The sequence below is a fragment of the Vipera berus genome (assembly GCF_964194415.1).
Source record: "Vipera berus genome assembly, chromosome: 5".
NCBI classification, from domain to species: Eukaryota; Metazoa; Chordata; class Lepidosauria; order Squamata; family Viperidae; genus Vipera; species Vipera berus.
Genome location: NC_138207.1, coordinates 6,432,725 through 6,456,947, shown reverse-complemented (window position 1 = coordinate 6,456,947; position 24,223 = coordinate 6,432,725). Strand labels below are relative to the sequence as shown.

At 41.4% G+C, this 24,223-nt stretch overlaps 1 protein-coding gene across 1 annotated transcript in view; it reads left to right on the top strand.

The window, feature by feature from the left end:
- Positions 1–13,896, top strand: part of LOC308668896 (cytochrome P450 2J5-like) — a gene marked incomplete at its 5' end in the record, with an annotated part of 57,655 nt that extends 43,759 nt beyond the window's left edge. The window contains 7 exons of the mRNA XM_081329163.1: positions 2,837–2,986; positions 3,187–3,347; positions 3,929–4,105; positions 6,714–6,855; positions 8,574–8,761; positions 9,286–9,427; positions 13,296–13,896. Coding sequence (XP_081185289.1) covers positions 2,837–2,986; positions 3,187–3,347; positions 3,929–4,105; positions 6,714–6,855; positions 8,574–8,761; positions 9,286–9,427; positions 13,296–13,480 — 1,145 coding nt within the window. The 3' untranslated portion in view covers positions 13,481–13,896. The remainder of the gene's footprint in view (positions 1–2,836; positions 2,987–3,186; positions 3,348–3,928; positions 4,106–6,713; positions 6,856–8,573; positions 8,762–9,285; positions 9,428–13,295) is intronic.
- Positions 13,897–24,223: the final 10,327 nt, after the last annotated feature.

Here is a 24,223-nt window from a genome sequence, read left to right as displayed (position 1 = left end):
ATAGACAACATCACCACCAGATGGATCTGTATCTGGCTGGCAAGCCATATTCAATAAATAGTCCTCAATGGCACTACATCCACACAGAGGGAAGTAAGCAATGGGGTACCACAAGGTTCCATCTTAGGCCCAGTGCTCTTCAATATCTTCATAAATGACTTAGATGAGGGAATAGAAGGGGAACTCATCAAATTTGCAGATGACACTAAGCTGACAGGAGTAGCCAACACCCCAGGAGACAAGCCCAGGATCCAGAAAGATTTTGACAGACTTGAACAATGGGCCCTATCCATATAAAATTTATTGGCCGTCCATCTTACCATAGGGTAACTCTGGATGGCTTACAGTTACATTTAAACTAAAAGGTGAAAAGTTAAAAACAAACTTTAAAACCAAAGACACATGAGAAGGGTGGGGGCAGAATGAGGGGGAGGTGGGATCTATTATTACTCAATCAATCACCTCCATTGCTCTGTTAATGTGGAGAAAAGCAAGGTTTTACATCTAGGCAGGAAAAACCAAAGGTATAAGTACACATTAGGTGAAACCTGGCTCTAAAACAATAACTGTGAGAGGGACCTTGGAGTCCTACAGTAGTAGACTTAAACATGAGTCAGCAGTGAGTGGCAGCAGCCCAAAAAGCTAGTACAATCCTTGGTTGCATAAACAAAGACATAGAATCAAAATTACATAAAGTATTAGTACTGCTTTGTAAAGTAAGACCACAACTGGAATATACATCCAGTTTTGGTCACCACATTATAAGAAAGATGTTGAGATTTTGGAAAAAGTGCAAAGAGGAACTAACACGATTAAAGGTCTGGAGACAAAAATATAGGAAGAATGGTTGCAGGAATTGGGTATGGCCAATCTAGACAAGCCAAGAAATTAAAAGACGCTTTCTCCTGGGGAGGAAAGCCATGGCAAATCTAGACAACACACTAAAAAGCAGAGACATCACCCTGTCAACAAAAGTGCATATAGTCAAGGCTATGGTCTTCCCAGTTGCAATGTATGGCTGTGAAAGTTGGACCATAAAAAAGGCTGAGCGCCAAAGAATTAAGGCCTTTGAACTATGGTGCTGGAGAAGACTCCTGTGAGTCTCTTGTACTGCAAGGGGATCAAACTGGTCAATCCTAGAGGAGATGAACCCCGACTGCTCTTTAGAAGGCCAGATCCTGAAGCTAAAACTCAAATACTTTGGCCACCTAATGAGGAGGAAGGACTCACTGGAGAAGAGCCTAATGCTGGGAAAGATTGAGAGCAAGAGAAGAAGGGGACGACAGAGAATGAGGTGGCTGGATGGAGTCACTGAAGCAGTAGGCATGAGCTTAAATGGACTCCAGAAGATGGTAGAGGACAGGAAGGCCTGGAGGAACGTTGTCCATAGGGTCGCGATGGGTCGGACACGACTTCGCAACTAACAACAACAAATCTAGAGAAAAGAAGGGCTAGGGGGTGACATGATAGGAATATTCTAGTAGTTGAGAAGCTACCACAAAGAAGAGGGGGGTCAACGTATTTTCCAAAGCGCCTGAAGGCAGGACAAGAAACAATGGATAGAAACTAATTAAAGACAGAAGCAACCTTGAATTAAGGAGAAACTTTCTAAGAATGAGAACAATTAACCAATGGAATAGCTTGCCTTCAGAACTTGTAGGTACTTCATTGCTGGAATTTTTTAAGACTGTCTGAAATGGTATAGGGTCTCCTGCTTGAGCAGGGGGTTGGAGACTAGAAGATGTCCAAGGTCCCTTCCAGCTCTATTCTTATTGATCGATCTCAACATTTGCAATGTTTTCTCTGATGCCCTGCATTCAAATATTTCATCCTGAAGATCAGCCATACATGGTCTAATGCCCCAAAGATTGTTCTGAGTCTTTTTTTTTTCAATATAAGGATTCTGGACATTTCTTAATTTCACAAAGACTCAACAATGTCATATACTTGTTTAGACATTTTCTTAATTTGTTTATATGCATTAAACCTATCATTTCATTTATTCAGTTATTTTGTACCCTAACGTCTTGCACTTATCTTTGAAATATATTATTCTCTAACTCCTTAATTTGAAACCTTTCTAATAAACTATTTGTCATTTGTTATCACGTATGCTTAAATAATACTATCATTTGCTGGCTCACAATATTGTAAGTTTTAAGTAAGTTTCACTTATAATTGTTCATTTATTGATGGCTTACATAAAATAATTTAAAGCATTGTACTTAATCCTTGGCAGACAAACACAATAGTAACTTGATCATCAGCACTGATGATGTTACCTAGTTTGGGTAATGAAAAGCCTGCAAGAAAATACTCAAGCTCAGAGAGCACAAGGACCTCTCATTTCAACCCTGAGCTACAAATATTCTTCTTTATTGGTAACTTGATTAAACTTGGAGAACAAAAAAGCCATTCAGCTATTTTGCTGGTTAGTTTCAATCTTGTAGGAGGAAGTTGTAGATCAGGGGTCTTCACACTTGGCCCTTTTATGACTTGTGGACTTCAACTCCCAGAATTCCTCAGCCAGCAGAGGAATGTTCTCGTACGTGAATGTTTACATCATCTTAGAAGCTTTTGATGCCCATCATATAAGATAGAGGCTGACAAACATTACATCTGTGGTCACCATATCACATGTGTCTCCCAGTGTCTATGTGACTTCCAAAATGAATCAGTATTTTTTAAATAAAAGATAACATAGCTGGATTATTACAAAATGGTGACACATCACAAAGGTTTGGTATTCCTACCTGAAATCCAGAGACATATTCCACAAGAACCAGACCTAACTTTTTTTTTTAACATGAATGTCCTTGTCTGCTGATGCCCACAGGAATTGTTATTTCCAATGGTCACACCTGGAAACAGCAGCGACACATTGGCTTCACTTCTCTGCGGAAGCTGGGCCTGGGGAAGAAAAGCGTTGAGCATAGAATAGAAGAAGTTGCTCAGATGTTGGTAGAGGTCTTTAGACAAACAAAAGGTATGTAATTTGGGGTAATGACACAAGTCTCAGTCTCCAGACTTTTTTTTTCACTCTGCGTAATTCAAACAAGAACAGATGTATTTGATTTGATTATTTTTTACCTTTTGAAACAATTGGCACAGGTCCCAATTCTGTCCCTTCATCCCCTTACAAACTCTGTTCCTTAAAAATTCATGATAAAATTCCTTCATTTGCAGAACAGCCATTTGATCCTTCGTTTCCAGTAATAAATGCAGTTTCTAATGTCATATGTGCTTTGAGTTTTGGACATCAGTTTGCTCCTGAAGATGAAAACTTCCAGAAGTTAATTCAAGCACTTGAAACTGTTATGAAATTCACTGGTGGCTTTTTTCAAGCAGTGAGTCATGTTTTATATTAAAGCTCCCCCAAACCTATGTTTCTATCAGTATTTTCATATAACCATGAATGGAATCCACGGAGGAAGCCTTGGAAATTATCTATTGTAGTATTATCCCCAGTAGGTGTGTCTGTCCTTGAGTCAATCATGACTTCTAGACCTTCTTTTACTGCAGCCACCAAAAAAGCCAACACAGTCCTAGGCTGCATTAACAGAGGGATAGAATCAAGATCATGTGAAGGGTTAGTATGGCTTAATAATGCCTTGGTAAGAGCATACTTGCAATATTGCATCCAGTCTTGGTGACCATGATTTTAAAAAAAAAGCTCTTGAAATTCTGGAAAGAGTGCAGAGATGAGCAACTAGGATGATCTGTCTCTATCATTCTTTTCTACAAGAATTTGGAAACAGCTTTTCCGGAGGACTTTTGAGGTTTGACACCAATGCATTGTTTGCCATGCTTCAATGTCCTTGCAATGTTTTTCTTTGGTTATTCGGTGCTGTCTATTAGGTGAGCTGCTAAGAGGCTTCTTTTGTTGTAGTGGGGAATAAATAAACTTTTACTTTTCCATTTCTATTAGATGTACATTGTGTTCCCACAATTAATGAAGTATGTACCGGGCCCTCACAAGGATGCGTTGGCTTCTATGGAGGTGATCACTTCCTTTGCAAAGCAGGAAATAGAGAAACACAAGGAATCCAGTTCTCTGCATGAACCACAAGATTTCATTGATCACTATCTACTTCAGATGGAGAAGGTATGGGTTTATTGTAGTTCAACACATGGGCAAGGAATTATTACATTTCTCACTAGAAGTAAAGACGAGGCACTACAGGTAGTGGAGTTATTTCTTTTTCATTTAGCTCCTGTTCTGAATTTTGCTCATGTTAAATGAGGTTGCTTTTAAATAAGAGCTATATTGTACCACTGCAGTCTTAAACTCTTATTAGACCAGGGAGTTTCTTCATGGATAAGTTAGATTTATTATCATTTGTCATCGTCACATGATTGCCCATCACTTCTTTCCCCTTTTTCTAAAGTAATTCCATTAAGAAGAAAAAGAATTAACAGGGACTCTTGATTAATTCATACTTAAAAGAATACTTTCCCTGAAATGTTCGGTAAAGGGCAGATACCTTTACAGCCTTTGACCATCAGTAAAAAAGTGAAACAGTTTGAAACAAGGAAAAAAGGTCCTCCTCTCTAATATTTTCATAAATTTGATTATTTTAGAAGCATCTTTTATTGATTTGAAATTAATTTCCACTGGGTCCCCTTATTTACAGTCTGACATCATCAGTCACAAGTGTACCATTGGTTTTGTCACCACATTCAAGATATACAGTCTGCTTAATGCTGCCCCTCATTGCTATACCATTAAAGCAGATTACCACCTTTTTATTACTGCTCTGAGGGTTCTTCATGTTTGACTTTCTATTATGGTATCATTAGCATATAATAGCATCCATGTATGTTATGTTGGAAGGTCCCTGGTTACAGTATCCATACTGAGTAAAATGATGAGGGTTTGGACCATTTGTGGATGGGAAAGAAATAGGTCAGGTGGTACCTGTTCAAATGCTTTTTCTAGCTCAGTGACTGACATTTAGACTAGACTAGACTCTGGAAGACACCTTGGAGGACTTCTAGTCCAGCCCCCTGCTCAAGCAGGAGAACCTATACCATTTCAGACAAGTGACGGTCTAGTCTCTTCCTTAAAATCTCCAGTGATGGAGCGCCTACAATTTCTGGAGGGAAGCTGTTCCACTGGTTGATTGTCCTCACTATCAGCAAGTTTCTCCTTAATTCCAGGTTGCTTCTCTCTTTGATCAGTTTCCAACCATTGTTTCTTGTCCTTCCCTCTGATGCTTTGGAGAATAGTTTGACCCTCTCTTCTTTGTGGCAGCCCCTCAAATATTGGAATATTGCTATCATGCCTTCCCTATTTCTTCTTTTCTTTAGACTAGCCAAACCCAAGTCCTGCAGCTGGTCTTCATATGTTTTAGTTTCCAGGCCTTTGAACATTTTAGTTGCTCTTCTAAAATGAGTTCTATGTAGTTCAACACATGAGCAAGGAATTCTAACATTCCTTGCTATAATTAAACAAGGGGAGCTACTGGAACTGTCTTCTTTGGAGAGTTTTTTTTTAAAAAAATCAGCTCCCACTCTGAATTTAAAGGTAAAGGTAAAGGTTCCCCCGCACATGCGTGCTAGTCGTTTCCGACTCTAGGGGCCGGTGCTCATCTCCGTTTCAAAGCCGAAGAGCCAGCGCTTGTCCGAGGACGTCTCCATGGTCATGTGGCCGGCATGACTAGACGCCAAAGGCGCACGGAACGCTGTTACCTTCCCACGGTAGTGGTCCCTATTTTTCTACTTGCATTTTTACGTGCTTTCGAACTGCTAGGTTGGCAGAAGCTGGGACGAGTAACAGGCGCTCACTCTGTTACGCGGCACTCGGGATTCGACCCGCCAAACTGCCGACCTTCTGATCGACAAGCTCAGCGTCCTAACCCACTGAGCCCATGCTAAATTCTGTTTGCTTCTGAATAAGAGCTATAATGCAACTCTGCAATATTAGACTCTAGTTAGACGTGGGACATTCTTTGTGGGTGAAGTTAGAAATGTTTCTGTAGCAAATGATGATCACAGGACCCCAGGACAGTGCAATTAGAACATGCCAGCTGCCAAGCACCTGTATTTTGATCATGTGACCATGGGTCAGCTGTCTCATTTGGCATATTCAACAAAAGAATCTCCAGGCTCTTTAGATTAACCAAGACTCGAATCAAGTTTGACACCATACAAATACTTCAATGGTATGAAAACCTATTATAAGGCACTTTTTTCAGTGCCATTGAAACCTTGAATGATCACCAAAAGAATGATTATAAGCCTAGGATTACCCGTATTCTAAAAATTGCTTAAACTGTCATGGTGTGGCATAATAGCCACAAAATCTGGTAGTTAGAACAGTCATATACATCACTTTGGGCATAACTTTAAATGCAAGAATGCCTGCAGTAATTCTAGTAGTGCTGCTTCTGAATTTTTGTGATTCACTCTAGTAAGTACCGATTAATCACAGCTCCATATGCAAACATTTACTGAGGCAAATCAATTATAAATTAAAACAAAATGCATTAAAGTTCTTGAAAAGCTGAACCTTTCTTTGGTCTTGGCTACTGTAAGATAGTGTCTTACTCAGTATGAATCTACCACTTTAATTATTACTCTCCTTCATTGGTTTTCCACTATAACCCCTAGGGATGTATTTATTCTCTAGACTTGAGATAAAGAAGCAAAAATAACTACAGAGAAGGTGGGTAGAATTCATCATAATATTTATTTTCCATTTTAAACATCAGAGTAGGAATGACCCCAACTCTACCTACAATGAAGAGAACTTGGCTCAGTGTATTTTTGATTTTTTCGGTGCTGGAACAGAGACAAGTTTGATTACCCTGAAGTGGGCACTGCTCCTCTTGACCAATCATCCCGACATCCAAGGTGAGACAGACCTGGCTAGCGGATCAAGAGTCACTCTCAGGTTTTAAAATACACACAATTTATTTGAAATCTATTCTTCACAATCATTTTCCTTTGTAGACTCTTGATTCTATAAGCAGGAGTATGAAGTTAGCAGGATTAAAGGAAAGCAAAGAATGTACACATACAGGGAGCCTTCTTTGAATCTTCAGTAAAATGTTCCTTGAGGAACTGGAAACTGGAAATCAGTACACATGTGAAACATTTAACTCTTTCAGTGCAGAAGTCTACCATGGTTTTCATATTTGTTACTGGTTTTTGGTGTAAATTACATATAGAAGACCAAACTTCAGTATCAAATCAAAATGGCGGGATGAGCAGATACACCGCGCAGGCTTCCTGCCCTGAAGAGAAGAGATGGGAGAATAGTGGGTGGTTTTTATGTCACTCAGAGCATCAAATGAACCCATCAATCTTCTCCTAAACTCTACCTTCTTCCTGCTCTGCTACTTCCTGGCCTTCTACTTGACTGGAGATTGGAGGCTAAAGGCACTGAACTAGGATGGCATGGCAAAGACAGGGGATGGGTCCAAAGTCAGGAAGCAGCCAAAGCTTGTATGCTCACCTTGCCAATCTGTGCAGACCCTGGAAGCAGATTTGGGGTGGAAGTGGCAGAGCCATTCTAGGACCATTGGCTGTAGCATAGAGGGACACAACCAGGATGAGAGTAATACACCCTCCTTCAGATCCCTCTCCAGACATGAGTTCAGAGGAGGAGGGGCAGGAGGAGGAGTCGGGTCCTGACACTTTGGGGAAAAGGGGGATGTAGTGCAGAGAGAAGTGGATCAGGGAGTGGAGGGCCCTAGACTGACAGGGCATCCACTGCCAGCACTATCAGATGGGTGGCAGGCTGAGAAAGAGCCAAGGGAGCCGCAGTTGCCCCAGGTGAGCCTGGAGGATCTAGGTGGGGAACACGAGCAAATGCTGGCAGTCAGTCAGGATGAGGAGATGGAGTCCATACCTCCTCCAAATCTAAGGATGCAAATGGTGGAGAGTAGACAGGTGGAACACTAGTCGACCAGGTTATTCACGATGAGGCCATCTCCTCATTGGGACAGACTCTACTGACATTTCCTATTTAATCCCATGCAAAGTAATGGGTGTTGCTGGAACAATGTGTCCATGAACTTTCCATCCTAAGCATGTGTATCTGTGTGGGGGGCAGCATAATGAGGGACTGGTAGGGGGTGGAGAGCTGAGTCTGAGTCTAACCCAGTGTCAGTCTGAAAGGGTTGCAGGCCTGGAGGCCAAGGTGGAGAGTGTGTGCTGAGGGTGAAAGGCTGGTGGAGGCATAGTGAAGAGCCAATTTGAGAGTTGGAGCTGCGGCCCAGATGGATGATAAGTTGGCAGGAACTGAAAGGAAGAACTGGCCGAGAGAGTCAACAGGGGCCTTCGCAGTGAATACATGGCCCAGATCAGAGATCAGAGGCCAGAGGGAGCAGTGCACTGCTCAGAGATAGATTTGGGGCCCTCTGTAAGTGGTCTGGTGCAAGTAGTGGCATAAAGGCCAATGAGCTGGCAACTGACATTGAAGGTCCAAATGGGGCTGCAAATCTGGAACTGGAGCCCAGAAGCTGGCAATAACTTAAAGGAGAAGGCGGGAGCCTCTGAAGAACATTGGGGGCAACAGGGATGAATGATTAAAATAAAGCTTCTATTTCCATCATTTTTTTTTCTAGAGAAAGTCCAGAAAGAGATTGAAGATGTGTTTGGCTTCTCAGGGTCAATTTCCTATCAGGATCGGAAGAAGCTGCCCTACACCAATGCAGTGATTCATGAAATGCAGCGTGTAAAATATGTCTTTCTAGCTGGGGCTCCCAGGCAAAGTACAAAGGATGTGAAGATGAAGGGTTACCACATTCCAAAGGTGAGAAACATGTTCAGACTATATTGCAATGGTCCAGCATGGAGGGAAAAGCAGAATACAACAGAAGCTCTCTGTTCAGAAACTGCCAATGTAATCATGCAAAATTGAATAACCAAGAAAAGCAATCTTTTTTGAAGGATGGATTATGATTTTAAATCCAAACACCTTTCTGATATTGAAGCTAGAAACATATTTTTTCCTATTTATTCTAGGAAGGTGGGAAGTGATTAAGAGCTGAACTTAAGTTCAGAATTGTAGTCATATCTGGGCATGTTCCTTTGTCCATTTCTTGGGACAATCTGAAGTGATAAATATACACCCAGCTCTTTGTTTTAATGGAATGGATGGAAGAAAGGATGCTAAACAGTAGAGCAGCTACTGGTCTCTAAAACTGTTTTGGAAATGAACAAATATGGGTTCATAAGAGCAAGCTAAAACCAAATGCTTCATCAATATGGTTTGTACTTTTTTAAAACCTGTTTTAATAATGAAAGTGCTGTGTTCAATCACCTCTTTGTTCTCAGGGGACCATGATTTTGCCAGACCTGCGCTCGGTTCTTCTTGATCCAGAACAATGGGAGACACCTGAAGAATTCAACCCAAATCACTTTTTAGATAAGGATGGGAAGTTCATTGAACGGGAAGAGTTTCTGCCCTTCGGAATAGGTACGTCCATGAGACCAAACAGCTTATAACTTATAGATTCTCACCCTTCCCATCCCTGAGTTGTTCTGAGGTCATCAGGGTCTGAACCAGTAAACCAAGGGATCCTTATTCCTTCTAGTTTCAAAACTAAGAGAGTCTGAACTTTCCTTAGACAGTAAACTTTGAACAATGAAGAAATAGACTGTAATTTTACTATTCAAGGTTTGCAATATATGGTCAAGATTGTACAGTTATCTCTAGTGTTTGGGGAGAAATATTAGCTAAATCCAAAGAATACTCGCTTAACTGTAGCTTCTTGCTGATAGATCTGGACCACAGAGTTATTATATTCCTTGCAGCAAATCCTTCCATCTTCCATCATTTAGTCAGAACTGAAGAATCTTCTTGGATGGAAGCAAAACATCTTTAAAAAATCAAAAAAACAAAGTCCAGTTGATTTTTGAAAAAGCACCTTTCAGATAACCATAACCTGGATGACTAAGAATCTCCACAGAAATTCCCCAGGCAGCTAAAAGGCATCTGAAGGGGTTTTAAACAAGGAGAGCTAGAAATCAAACTGAGTTTCTCTCCCTATCTTTTGTGGTCGGAAATATTAAACATGGGAGTTCTGCCATACTGATGTTGCTCCACTTCCATGATCTGCTCAACCAGCATCAATGAGCAAAGCAGTAATCCCTGAAAATCACCTTTTGTACATAATCCTGTGGAATCAGCTAGAAAAAAGAGGAATAGACAACATCACCACCAGATTTATTTTTATTTTATTTTATTTTTATTTTATTTTTATTCCATTTATATCCCGCCCTTCTCCGAAGACTCAGGGCGGCTTACAAGCTTAGCAGTAGCCTTCATTCTATGTATATGCCTGCTTGTTAGGGCTTTCACACACCCCCAAGCGGCATTATTACAAAGTCAGCTTATTGCCCCCAACAATCTGGGTCCTCATTTTACCTACCTCGGAAGGATGGAAGGCTGAGTCAACCTTGAGCCTGGTGGGATGCGAACCTGCACTAATTGCAGGCAGCTGGTGTTACTTAAGGAGGCATTAGCCCACTGCTCCACCAAGGCTGGATCTGTAGCTGGCTGACAAACCATACTTAACGAGTAGTCCTCAATGGCACTACATCCGCTTACCAGCTGAAATCCGGATGGCCCCCGACCTTCGCTCCTTCCGGCGTGATCTAAAAACTTATCTATTCCAACAAGCCGGCCTGGCCTGATGGATTTGGGTTTTAAAATTTTCTCACTTTATTGCTTTATTGTATTCTTACTTTATTGCTCTGTACACCGCCCTGAGTCCTCCGGGAGAAGGGCGGTATATAAAACAAACAAACAAACAAACAAACAAACAAACAAACAAACAAACAAACAAACAAACAAATAAATAAATAAATAAATAAATAAATAAATAAATAAATAAATAAATAAATCCACATGGAGAGAAGTTAGCAGTGGGGTACCACAAGGTTCTATCTTAGGCCCAGTTCTCTTCAATATCTTCATAAATGACTTAGACAAGGGAATTGAAGGGGAACTTTGCAGATGACACCAAACTGTCAGGAGTAGCCAACACCACAGAAGACAAACTCAGGATCCAAAAACATCTTGACAAACTCGAACAATGGGCCCTATCCAACAAAATGATTTTCAATGTGGAGAAAAGCAAAGTCTTACACATAGGCAGAAAAAAAAACAAAGGCACACATACAGATTGGGTGAGACCTGGCTTAAAAACAGTAACTGTGAGAGGGACCTTGGAGTCCTAGTGGACGATCACTTGACTATGAGCCAGCAGTGTGCAGTAGAAACCAAAAAAGCTAATACAATCCTGGGTTGTATAAACAGAGGCATAGAATCAAGATCACGCAGAGTACTAGTACCACTTTACAAACTCCTAGCAAGACCACACCTGGAATACTGCAGCCAATGTTGGTCACCATATCATAAAAAAGATGTTGAGAGTTTGGAAAAAATTCAGAGAAGAGCAATTAAGATGATCAAAGGCCTGGAGGCTAAAACATATGAAGAACGGCTGCAGGACTTGGGTTTGGCTAATCTAAAGAAATGAAGAAACAGGGGAAACAGGTTAGCAGTGTTCCAGTATTTGAGGGGCTGCCACAAGGCAAAGGGGACCAGGTTGTTCATCAAAGCACCAGAGTGAAGGATGAGAAATAATGGTTGAAAACTGATCAAAGAGAGAAGCAACCTGGAATTAAGGAGAAAATTCCTGACAGTGAGGACAATCAATCAGTGGAACAGCTTATCCCAAGAAATCGTGGGTGCTCCATCACTGGAAATTTTTAAGAAGAGACTAGACAATCACCTGCCTGAGATAGTATACATTCTCCTGCTGAAGCATGTGGCTGGGCTGGAAGACCTCCAAGGTCCCTTCCAGCATTAGTCTAGTCTAGTCTAGTCTAGTCTAGTCTAGTCTAGTCTAGTCTAGTCTAGTCTAGTCTAGTCTAGTCTACTCCACTCCACTCCACTCCACTCCACTCCACTCTATTCCATTCCAGGCATAATCCAATAGGAAAGACTGGAACTACTGTGCCCCCAAAGCCCAACTCCAACCAATGGATCAGAGAGATGCATGGTCAATGAACTGAAAGTAACTGATGGAGGCAGGAGAATTCTCTCTCCCCAGCATCAGTTTTCTGGCAATTTATTTTCTCACTTGGGATCCAATAGTAGTTGGGAAGATCCACGGCAATCACAGCAAAGCTGACATTCTGGGTCATTTCAATCAGAATACAGCTGGAAGGAAACCTGGAGGTCTTCTAGTCCAAACTTCTGCTCAAGCAGGAGATCCTATACCTTTTAAGATACGCAATAAGAGCTATGGTTCTTATTTGGAGAGAAATAAAATATCAAAGTCAGCATCTGAGACTCAGCTGTAGTTTGGACAAACCCAATGGCAGTCATGGCAAAGCTGACATCCTGCGCCACTCCTGAACTGACAATCTGAGCAGCATGAATATTTAAATCCCTGAGGGAAAAAAAAAATCAAATGCAGCCCAAGGCCACAGTAGCAATTACTCTGAGGAGGACAACAAGAAGGGCTGTTTTGCAGACTGTTAGCCCAACTTTTGTCCAGACAGGCAGACGTAGCAAGCAAAGAATAACAATAGGTGTTTGTTAGTGAAAGGGAATTCCCATACACTATGCCCATACCCCCTCCCTTTACTCCACCTATATTACTGTGGAATAAGTTGGTGGGAAGAGAGGTGAGAAAGTGACTTCCATATTATGGGCCCATCTCTGGGGGGAAAAAAGCCAGATCAGTGTTTTTATGCATGTATAACTTTGCCTTTGAAATGGTGTTCCATCTAGTACAACCTGAATCAAAGGCATCTCTCTCATAAAGTGAAAGGAGAAAAAAGCTCTAGGAATTGAATCTGCTAGAAGATACCAGGGTTAACATGAAAATCTATTTCACCTGTTACAAATCCTTTCAGATTTCCTTGCTGATGGGAAATACTCTAGAGAACTGATTATGACTTCCTTTATACTCAGTGGGTTAGGACGCTGAGCTTGTCGATTGGAAGGTCGGCAGTTTGGCAGGTCGAATCCCGAGTGCCGCATAACAGAGTGAGCGCCTGTTACTCGTCCCAGCTTCTGCCAACCTAGCAGTTTGAAAGCACGTAAAAATGCAAGTAGAAAAATAGGGACCACTACGGTGGGAAGGTAACAGCGTTCCGTGCGCCTTTGGCGTCTAGTCATGCCGGCCACATGACCACGGAGACGTCCTCGGACAAGCGCTGGCTCTTCGGCTTTGAAACGGAGATGAGCACCGGCCCCTAGAGTCGGAAACGACTAGCACACATGTGCGGGGGAACCTTTACCTATACATGCTTTGTCTCATCTACAGGTCAACGTGCATGTGTGGGAGAGCTGCTGGCAAGAATTGAGATCTTCATCTTTCTGACCAGCCTGTTGAGGGCCTTCAGTTTCCAGTTGCCTGAAGGAGTGAAAGAATTCAATGAAGCCCCTGTTGTAAAAGTGATGGCACATCCACACCCTTACAAATTGTGTGCTATTCCTTTACACTATTAAGCTTAAGCACCATTAACATTGGTTACAGCTCTTCAATATCATAAATGTTTCCTATATACCTATTCGCTTAATATTGCATTTTGCTTCTATTTACTTCTTTAACCTATTATTGGGTTCACACAACATACCTAACAAGGTCAACCAAAGACTAGGAGGATGTGGGTGAAAAATATGCTAACTAAGCTTGTTATGTCCCAAAGATGCTTTTTTTTTTTTTTCAAAAAGCAATTGGACTCTCTTGATTACCTAAAAAGCAACCCTCAGAGTGCTAATGTTTGGATGGCTGCAAAGAATATAAATCCTTCCATTCCCCACCAGTCAGTTAGAACTGAAGAAGCTTCTTGAATGAGAAGCAAAATGTTTTCAAATAAAACAAAATAAATAAATAAAAAACCCCAAGAAAGTTAGCTTGGGCTAGATGCTGATGTATAGCTAGCCTTTCTCCTGTCAGGTCAGAGGGCTTCACCCAGATCAAACAAAATGACCACTGTCATTTCTTGGAGGGCACCTCTTCTTCACGGTCACCTCTTCGGGGCAACTTCAGATGCATTTAGGGTCTCCCTGGCAGGTCAAAACTGGCCATGGGGAGCGGAGCTCCACTATCCAGGGGCCGTGCGCTATGGCACATTCTCAACTTCTGGAGGCAGGTTGTTCCACTGATTAATTGTTCTCACTGTCAGGAAATTTCTCTTTAGTTCTAGGTTGCTTCTCACTTTGATTAGTTTCCATCCATTGCTTCTTGTTCTGCCTTCAGGTGCTTTGGAGAATAGCTTGACTCCCTCTTCTTTGTGGCAACCCCTCAAATATTGGAAGATAGCTATCATGTCACCCCTAGTCCTTTCTTCATTAAACTAGACATGCAGCCAATCTTTATATGTTTTAGCCTCCAGTCCCCTGATCATCTTTGTTGCTCTTCTCTGTACTCTTTCTAGAGCAGACATGTCAAACACAAGGCCCAGGGGCCAGATCCGGCTCACGAAGTGGTTTCATGTGGCCCCAGAAGCCATCCTGGAAACAGTGAGGGAATAGTCCCTGCTGCCTTGGCCCTGGCCCAGAGACCCTCCTTCTGCCAGAGACCCCCAGATCTGTCCCACTCCTGCCCAGGCCCCCATAGGCACCCTTGATGCCAATGATGTAGAGCTGGCCATGCCCACCCAGTAGGCCATATGCACTCCAGCTGCGCCCACCCAGTAGGCCATGCCCACCCTGGCCATACCCCCCGCCCCCCCGAGGGCAACCACAATGCTAATGTGGCCCTCAATGAAATTGAGTTTGACACCCCTATTCTAGAGTTTCAACATCTTTTTTACATCGTGGTGACCAAACCTGGATGCAGTATTCCAATTGTGGCCTTACCAAGGCATTGTAAAGTGGTGTTAACACTTCACGTGATCTTAATTTTATTCCTCTGTTAATGCAGCCTATGAAGGGATAATTGTGAAGTGACCCTAGGAACCAAGTGAAACCTGAGCCATGAACTAAAACAAAGAGGTAATATCCAACCCTCCCCCTTATTTCCCAACATACTCACTCTACATTTGCTCAACTCACAAAGTGCACCCTGCCGAATCACTTTCACAGATCAAGCAGGGAGTCACTTTTCTCCCCCAGCTTTCACTCAGGGGAGAGCGACAATCACACTCATCTGACTCTCACCTAATTTTCTGCACAAATCCTATGATTTTCTCAACCCCCTCCCAAGAACAGATTGTAAATGAATCAAAAGATTTCAAAGGAAAGTTAGACGAGCAGTCCAAAGGAGTGCTGTGCTGTACCAAATGATGTAGCCGTGTAGTCTTAGGATGGCTCCTGAAGTCTAAACATATAAACAACTAGTAAAAGTTCAAAGCTCTCACAAGTTCTACAATTAATTTATATTTGGCCAAAAAGTCTTTAGCTTTTCCTATAGAGTTCAGTCTGAATCCTTGTTAAAAGATTGATAAAATTATTCCTTTGGATTTATCCCAGTAAAATTGAATCTTTCTCTTCTTCAAAATATCTGTAAGAAAGACTTAGGTTTTTCTTTTCCTCAAAATTCTGACTGGAATTTCTTTCAAAATAATTATACTAACAGTGTCAATCTTCAGTTTGGTGTTAAACTGGAACTCTAAAATTTATTCTCTTCTTCTCATACTCACAAAATGAACGTCCATCCCTCAGACTTTCTGGATTTTAGCTTTGTGGGAATTTATTCTATATACCATGTCTATTTCTAATTCAATCCTTTCTCTCCCCCCCCCAAGACTATCAATTGAACCAAAAAATGAAGCATTTTAATTTTGACCTCTGCAGCTAATTCAGAGCTAGCTCAAAGATGCATTTTCAACTGTAATTCATAACTCCAATAATTCAAATATTGCCTAAATCACTCTCACACTGAATGCCTTTAGAATCCATTCTAAGCTGTAAAAATGTACTTTATTATGTATTTGCTTAACATCCCATGCAGTATGGTGGATGTTTACATGAAGTTCCTTTGATAATTTGTCATTGATTTAGTCTTTGATTCCATTGTCTATATTGCTTCCAAAATACTTCTTGTAGGGTCAGTTCCCCTACCCCCATTTTTGGTTGCCCTGGTAGGAGTTTAAAAAGCACTTTAAGAAATCTTATTATAGAGAATGGAAGGATGTATTCTTAACCCTCTTTTCACTTCAATTCACAGAGTTATCCCAAAGATGCTTTTTTATGAGGCAACTGGACTTTATTGTTTTTCTTTGAAGATGTTTCACTTCTCACCCAATAAGCTTCTTCAGCTCTGACTGGATGGTGGGGAATGGAAAGATTTATATTTCTGCAAACAGCTGTGCATTTGCATTCTTTTAGAAAGTTGTTAAGGCTACCTGGAGGCTTATCTGTGTCTCCAGGATCACCTGACTAGTGCAAATGGGTGTGGAGCCTTCTTGGAATGGTTGAAAGGACTGGGTTGTAGACTGGGGATAGATGATGTCAGATATCTCCCCTCCCTGTTGAGAGAGGGCTGTTCAGTTTGGCATAGATGGCCTCTTTGACCCCTCTTTCAAACCAGTGGTCCTCTCTGTCCAAAATGTGGACTTTTCTGCGAAAGAGTGGCCTTTGTCTTTTAAATGCAGATTGACTGCTGACTCTTGTCCTGATGGGATTGTTCTCCTATGTTGTGCCATATGTTTATGAAGTTGTTTTGTTTTCCCAATGTACAGATCTGCACGTGACTCACTGCTTTGTACTGCATATACCACATTTCTCAGATTGTGTCTGAGTGTCTTAACCTTGGGGTGGACAAGCTTCTGCCTTAGTGCATTCTTAGGTTTGAAGTGTACATGTATGTTGTGTTGGTTGAAGATTCTCCTGAGCTTTTCTGATATTCCTGCAATGTATGGAATGACTACATTGCTTCATTTATTGTTTTCTTTGTCTGTTATGGAGGAGCTCCTACTAGGTTTTTTTCTGAAATTTGATGAAGGCCAACAGTGCACTGCAGCTGCCAAAAGAGCCAATCCAGTCCTCCATCAATAGAAGGATAGCATCAAGACAAAAGTGATAGTACTGTATTACCCTGTGCTAGTGACACATTTACAATACTGACCACTGCATCCAGTTCTGGCCATCACAATACAATAAAGATGTTATAACTGTGCAGAGAATAGCAACAAAGATGATAAAGGGTCTGTAGGCTAAATTATAGGGACGCGGTGGCTCAGTGGGTTAGGACGCTGAGCTTGTCGATCAAAAGGTCGGCAGTTTGGTGGATCAAATCCCGAGTGCCGCGTAACAGAGTGAGCGCCTGTTACTCGTCCCAGCTTCTGCCCACCTAGCAGTTCGAAAGCACGTAAAAATGCAAGTAGAAAAATAGGGACCACTCCGGTGGGAAGGTAACAGCGTTCCGTGCGCCTTTGGCGTCTAGTCATGCCGGCCACATGACCACGGAGACGTCCTCGGACAAGCGCTGGCTCTTCGGCTTTGAAACAGAGATGAGCACCGGCCCCTAGAGTCGGAAACGACTAGCACGCATGTGCGGGGGAACCTTTACCTTTACCTTTAGGCTAAATTATATGATGATATGTATATGTAGTTTATCAAAGAAACAGAAGGATTGGGGGGAAGACATGGTAACCATTTTCTAATACTCGAGGGGTTGTCACAAAGAAGAGATAGTTGATTTATTCTCTAGGACAGCAGAGGCCAGGACAAGAAGAGGAACCTTGTCAAACAGAGATTTAATCTAGAAGTCAGGAAAAAAATTCTGACAGTGAGAGCAATTAATTAAACTTGCCTCCTGGGTTATGGGTGCTCCATCATTGGCGATTTTCAAGAACAGCCTGGACAACCATATAAAGGGATATATAAAGTTACTGCCATGAGCAGGCAGTTGGGATAGAAAACTTCCAAGGGCCCTTCCAACCAAATGATTCTATGATTCATAGATAGTTTTACTGTAACTAAATACACAATATTTTTTTTGTTATTTCTAATATCACGGTAGGAGATAAGACAACTGGTCTTTGTTTTTCCTTGAAGATGTTTTGTTTCTCATCTAAGTGTCAAGTTTCCAATGTATTAGCTTTTCAAGTGTGACTCTGAGGCATTATTTACCTTAGGTAAAGGTAAACGTTCCCCCGCACGTGCGTGCTAGTCGTTTCTGACTCTAGGGACCGGTGCTCATCTCCATTTCAAAGCCAAAGAGCCAGCGTTTGTCCGAGGACGTCTCCATGGTCATGTGGCCGGCATGACTAAACGCCAAAGGTGCATGGAATGCTGTTACCTTCCCACCGTAGTGGTCCCTATTTTTCTACTTGCATTTTTACGTGCTTTCGAACTGCTAGGTTGGCAGAAGCTGGGACGAGTAACAGGTGCTCACTCTGTTACGCGGCACTTGGGATTTGACCCGCCAAACTGCCAACCTTCTGATCGACAAGCTCAGCATCCTAACCCACTGAGCCACCGCGTCCCTTTTATTTACCTTAAAAGTCCTTTATTAGCCCAATGCAAATGCTTGCTCGAGGGAAGCTGGAATCTGAATCCCTTCCCTTTTGCACAATATATTAAACACAATTCTCCACCTTTCTGTTTTTGTCATGAATCACATTCTCTAATTAATTTGAAGAAACAGTTTCTCTTCCATTAGAGAAGTTCTTATCTTCTTTTATTTCAGATGGCCTTGGCTGGGTGGCCTGTAGTATATTCCTTTAACAATGTCATTCTTTTTTCCTTTTATATTGACCCATATGGATTCTAGGAGGTTTTCATCCTTGGTTTTGTGGATTTCTGTAGAGATGTAGTGTTCTTTTATATATAATGCAACTCCACCTCCTCTTTTGTTAGGTCTATTTCTTTTGAATAGTTTGTATCCTTCCATTCATGAGTTTCATCCCACCAAATTTCAGTAATGGCAACTATATTATATCTGCTTTCATATACTAATACTTCAAGTTCACCCTATTTGTTCCCTAAACCTTGAGCATTAGTGTATAGGCATTTGAGTCCTTTTTGGGTCTTTGGTATGTTTCTTATATCTCCTATGTTAACGCCGCTAACATCAAATGTTCTTGCTTGACAAGAGATGAAGAAGCAGCTATTTTATATGTTAAACTTGTGCTTTATTTTAAGAGTTAGAATTAGATTATTGCCAGGTGGAGGAAGATTGCACCTCAAGGCTGTCTGAAATAAGACAAGATAAGAACTTGGCGGGTTGTCTAACAGAAGAGAAACTGATTCTTCAAATTAATTGGAGAATGTGATTCACGACAGAAATAGAAGGGTGGAGAATTGTGTTTAATATATTGTGCAAGGGGGTTGGAGATTTCAGATTCCAGCTTCCTTTGAGCAAGCATTTGCTGGTGAATTGGGCTAATAAAGGACTTTTAAGGTAGAGGACAGGAAGGCCTGGAGGAACGTTGTCCATAGGGTCGCGATAGGTTGGACACAACTTCGCAGCTAACAACAACAACAAGGTAAACAATGCTTCAGAGTCACTTGAAAAGCTCATACGTCAGAAACTTGACATCCTACTTTGTAACTGGGATTTCCATCTTTTCCATCACTCTCTACTTATTTTTCTTTTTTTATTTCTTCTTTCTCTTTACTCCCTATCTTCTATGCTATTGTTTTCTAGTGCAGGGCTTTTCAACCTTTTCACCCATTGTATCATTTTTAGGATATGGCAACATCCAAGTACCACCAGTCGCCTAGCAAGGTGTCAAAAACTTGATGACCAAAAAAAAAAAAGGAAAAAAGTGATGAAGTACAGATAGTCGACTTACAACAGTTCACTTAGTGACTGTTTGAAGTTACAATGGCACTAAAAAAAGTGTTCCCCAAGCCATAGCTGTATCAAGACACCTGCCTGCCTGCCCGGCGACGCTCTTCCTCCTGTCCGAGGTTTTCATTATTGTGAGCACTTCTGTTGAGGATTGGCAGTGGGGGTGGGGTGAGGGGGTGTTTGGTTTTTATCCCCCCCTGCTGGGTGGTTGCAGCAGGTTTTGGTCACTTCAGATGAACTTGGGACACTGTGACCGTCATAAATATGAATCAGTTGGCAAGTATCTGAATGTAAAGCACAAGACCCTGGAGATGCTGCAATATTCCAGATGATCAGCACTTCTTCTGGGCTCAGAAGCACCAGGATCAGCGCCGAGCTCCAGCTGGAGCCTGGTGCTGATCCTGGCACTTCCAGTGAGCCCTGAGAGTACCAAAGAAGCGCGATCCTGGCGCTTTCGCTGAGCCCTGACAGCCCTGCAGCTCCAGACATCTCTCGCTCAGGCTTGTGCGGTGCTGCCACTGATTCAGCTCATTCCCCTCCTCCGCTACCACTTTTCTAGGATGGTCGCGTATCAATGTACCACAGGTGGTACCCGTACCACTGGTTGAAAAGCCCTGATCTAGTGGTTTTTGCCTGAAATTAGGTTCTAATCATCAAGAAAAATGCCCCCCCTTCCTCTATTTTAGTTTAAAACCCTTTTGATAAGATCAGCCAGTCATTTTCCGAATATCTTATTTTCAGTACTTAGGAGATGTAGTCCATCCCTTGCTACTAACCCTTCATGTAAGTAATGCAGACCATGGTCTAGGAAACAAAACCAGTTGACAACACCAGTTTTTAAGCTAGTAGTTCATTTCTAAAATCCTTTACTCTCCCATTTTGGCCTTTAACTTTCTTCCCTTCTAAATTTTCTCAGATGGTTGAAAAAGTGAGCATATTTTATTATCCCAAAAGACATCTAGTGGGAATATTTCTGTACCCAGAAAAGATTTTATTTTAAGCAAAATAGTAGATGTTGTAATCATTTAAATATAATCAAAACTCTTAGTTTCCCTTTTAGCGGCTAGCCAGTTTGCTGCTTGAAGGCCTATCAGACAAAGTTCACAGCAGAGATGTGGACTTAAGGATAAAACTATAGCTCTTTTTTGTATCCAGATAACCCCTATTAACTCTATTAAGAGATGTATGTATGGCAAGCTGGTTTATTTGAAGGATTCAAGTATTCCCAATTCACCTCAGTCACTTCTTTCCTATTGCTGCTTCTTTTTCTCTGATGTTTTAGCTTTTTTCCCTGATTGCTATACTCCTTTGATTGGAAACATATAGCAATACATCTTTTGATCTTTGTCTAATTAGTGCTGGTATTTTGTCAACAAGATGTTATCACATGAATTCACCTACTACTGACCAAGTGTTTTTTGCATAGGAGGGGAAGATGTATAGTATTCAAGCCACCTAACTTCTATTTGGTTTAATAGTGCTTCGGAGTTGGGCAATTGTTTTTGCTAAATCTCTAGCATGGATCCTTTCCAGATGTGTTCATGGGATAGGCAGCAGGAGTGGTGACACCATTTTTAGATAGGTATTTATAAACACCTATAGCTCTCTACCTATAATTTTCCGGTTGGATTTAGGACACCCTTCAATCAATAACAGTTGCTGCAGTATCGATTACAACAGCTCCAAATTATTAGGAAGAAGGCTTCACTTGTTTTAGTTCCAAAAGCATGCTCATCTCCATAGATCCAAAGATGGTTATCCAACACTATAATGTCCTCATAAAGATGTTCCTTTATTTGCCGGGCAAGTTGACTGAGATTTTTTTTTCATGATAATGTCCTGATGGTAGGCTTTCAACTGTATGTTGTTGTTGTTGTTAGTTGCGAAGTCGTGTCCGACCCATCGCGACCCTATGGACAATGTTCCTCCAGGCCTTCCTGTCCTCTACCATCTTCTGGAGTCCATTTAAGCTCACACCTACTGCTTCAGTGACTCCATCCAGCCACCTCATTCTCTGTCATCCCCTTCTTCTATTGCCCTCAATCTTTCCCAGCATTAGGCTCTTCTCCAGTGAGTCCTTCCTTCTCATTAGGTGGCCAAAGTATTTGAGTTTTAGCTTCAGGATCTGGCCTTCTAAAGAGCAATCAGGGTTGATCTCCTCTAGGACTGACCGGTTTGATCGCCTTGCAGTCCAAGGGACTCGCAGGAGTCTTCTCCAGCACCATAGTTCAAAGGCTTCAATTCTTTGGCGCTCAGCCTTTCTTATGGTCCAACTTTCACTGCCATACATTGCAACTGGGAAGACCATAGCCTTGACTATACGCACTTTTGTTGACAGGGTAATGTCTCTGTTTTTTAGTGTGCTGTCTAGATTTGCCATGGCTTTCCTCCCGAGGAGCAAGCGTCTTTTAATTTCTTGGCTACAGTCCCCATCTGCAGTGATCTTGGAGCCCAGGAAAATAAAATCTGTCACTACCTCCATTTCTTCCCCATCTATTTGTATGCATTAGTCTAAATACTAGAGTAAATAATACAGTATCTCTGTGACCCAAAAGATTCTACTTTGTATTCAGATACATTTCTTGTACATGTGGTAGACCATGTGTCAAGCTTGAAGCATGCTTTGCTGCATGACAATTATTGCTTCTCAGCTTGCCAAGTGAGAGGGAGGATGGGGAAATGGAATGCAGGCTAGAAAGATAAAAAAGGCAGAACATGATAACCAAGGATGATTCACCAGGTGTCTGACTTGACTCAGAGACATTTTCTCATAACAATATAATTGCACTAATTGGGCAATGTGACCTGTTAAGGGTTGGGAGGGGGGAATTCTATACTTTTACTATAGGGGTTTGGGTTTGGGTTTGGATTAGCCAGAGATGGTTTTGCTTTCATAGGTGCTAAATTGAGGTAATCAATAAAGTTTAACATTAAGAGATCCGGAACATCTCAAATGTGTTTACTGGGTTGGGTTTGTCAGTCAGAACTTTGACACCATGATTTTAAAATATTTCTGATGTAATATCATGTTGGGGAAAAACAATTGGTCACATGATCATGGGGATGCTGCAATGATCATTGTCATGGTTCTGATAAATAAAGCTGGTCAAAAGAACTTCAAGGTGAAAAATTTGTCCTTGAGAACATTTTATTTGAGAACAAAATATCAGCACTTACATAGTTGAACCCAAAAGTGAAAGTTTCCTCCCCTAATACAAAGTTACAAGTTTCAATTCCCACCTCAACCCAAGCTGTCACACATCGCATTCCCTAGTTACAAATAAGCACAGGCTTTTCTCTCCCCACCCTTCTACTGCCAAAATTCTTTGCTCACAACAACCTTGATTTTTTCTGCAGCTGCAATTGTTTTGACTAAGAATGCTCTTACCTCTCCCTCCCCCCCTTATTCTGGCTACCTGAAAATCCCCAACTACAGAGTGGAAAGTTACAATGAATAACAAAAGTAAAATGGCTACAGTTTCTTCTGTTGTCATGAAGCTAGCGGTCTGGCCATAGGGGCAGTTTTCTTGCGGAAAAACCATGATGGACTTTTACAACCCTGTGCTCACACTTCAAAGAAGTTCACTGAAGCCAGTGGGCCATTTGGGGAAAAGAAGCTTTTGCTATTAGATGGGCTTTATTCACATGATGTCATTTCCTGGAGGGGAGCAAGGTGCCTTTTGAAGTATGGACTGATCACAAAAACTTAGTGGCATTGAAAACCCCACAAACTCTCCCCTAAACAAGTTCATTAGGCAAAATACTTTAATTGTTTCAATTTCACCCTTCGGTACATACCGGGTGGAAAAAACATCCTTCTCATCCCCTTCTCCCACCAGATGAAAAGTTTCAATTTGTTTAACCAAGATAGACCTAAAATTACTGCCTCTGTCATTTTTGGGGCTATGACAAAGCTGAGTTAGCCAGAGATGGTTTTCCTTTCATAGGTGCTAAAATGATGTAATCAATAAAGTTTAACATTAAGAGATAGGAACATCTCAAATGTGTTTGCTGGGTTGGATTTGTCAGTCAGAACTTTGACACTGTGATTTTAAAATAATCATGTTGGGGAAAATTTTTGATCACATGATCATAGGGATGCTGCAATGCTCCTAAGTGTGAAAATGGTCATAAGTCACTTTTATAATTTTGAACTGTCACTAAACAACTAAATTGCTGCTTCCTTTTATCTGATGCTTCAGATTTTCTTCCTGAACACTGTACTCCATTGAACAGAAATATATAGCAACACATTTTTTGATCCTCTGTCTAATTAATGCTTGTATTTTGTCAACAAGATGTTATCACATTAATTCACATATTTCTGACCAACTGTGGCTTATAAAGAAGGGGAAGAGATCTATTTTTTTTAATCGGTTGCAAGATCTGGGGTGTGGGCAAAAGCATTTAGAGAAAGAAAGTCACCTATTGCATATCACCTAGAGTCACATTGGTGAATGGGACAATTTATACATTTAGAGAACAAACAAATTAATAATAAGCAA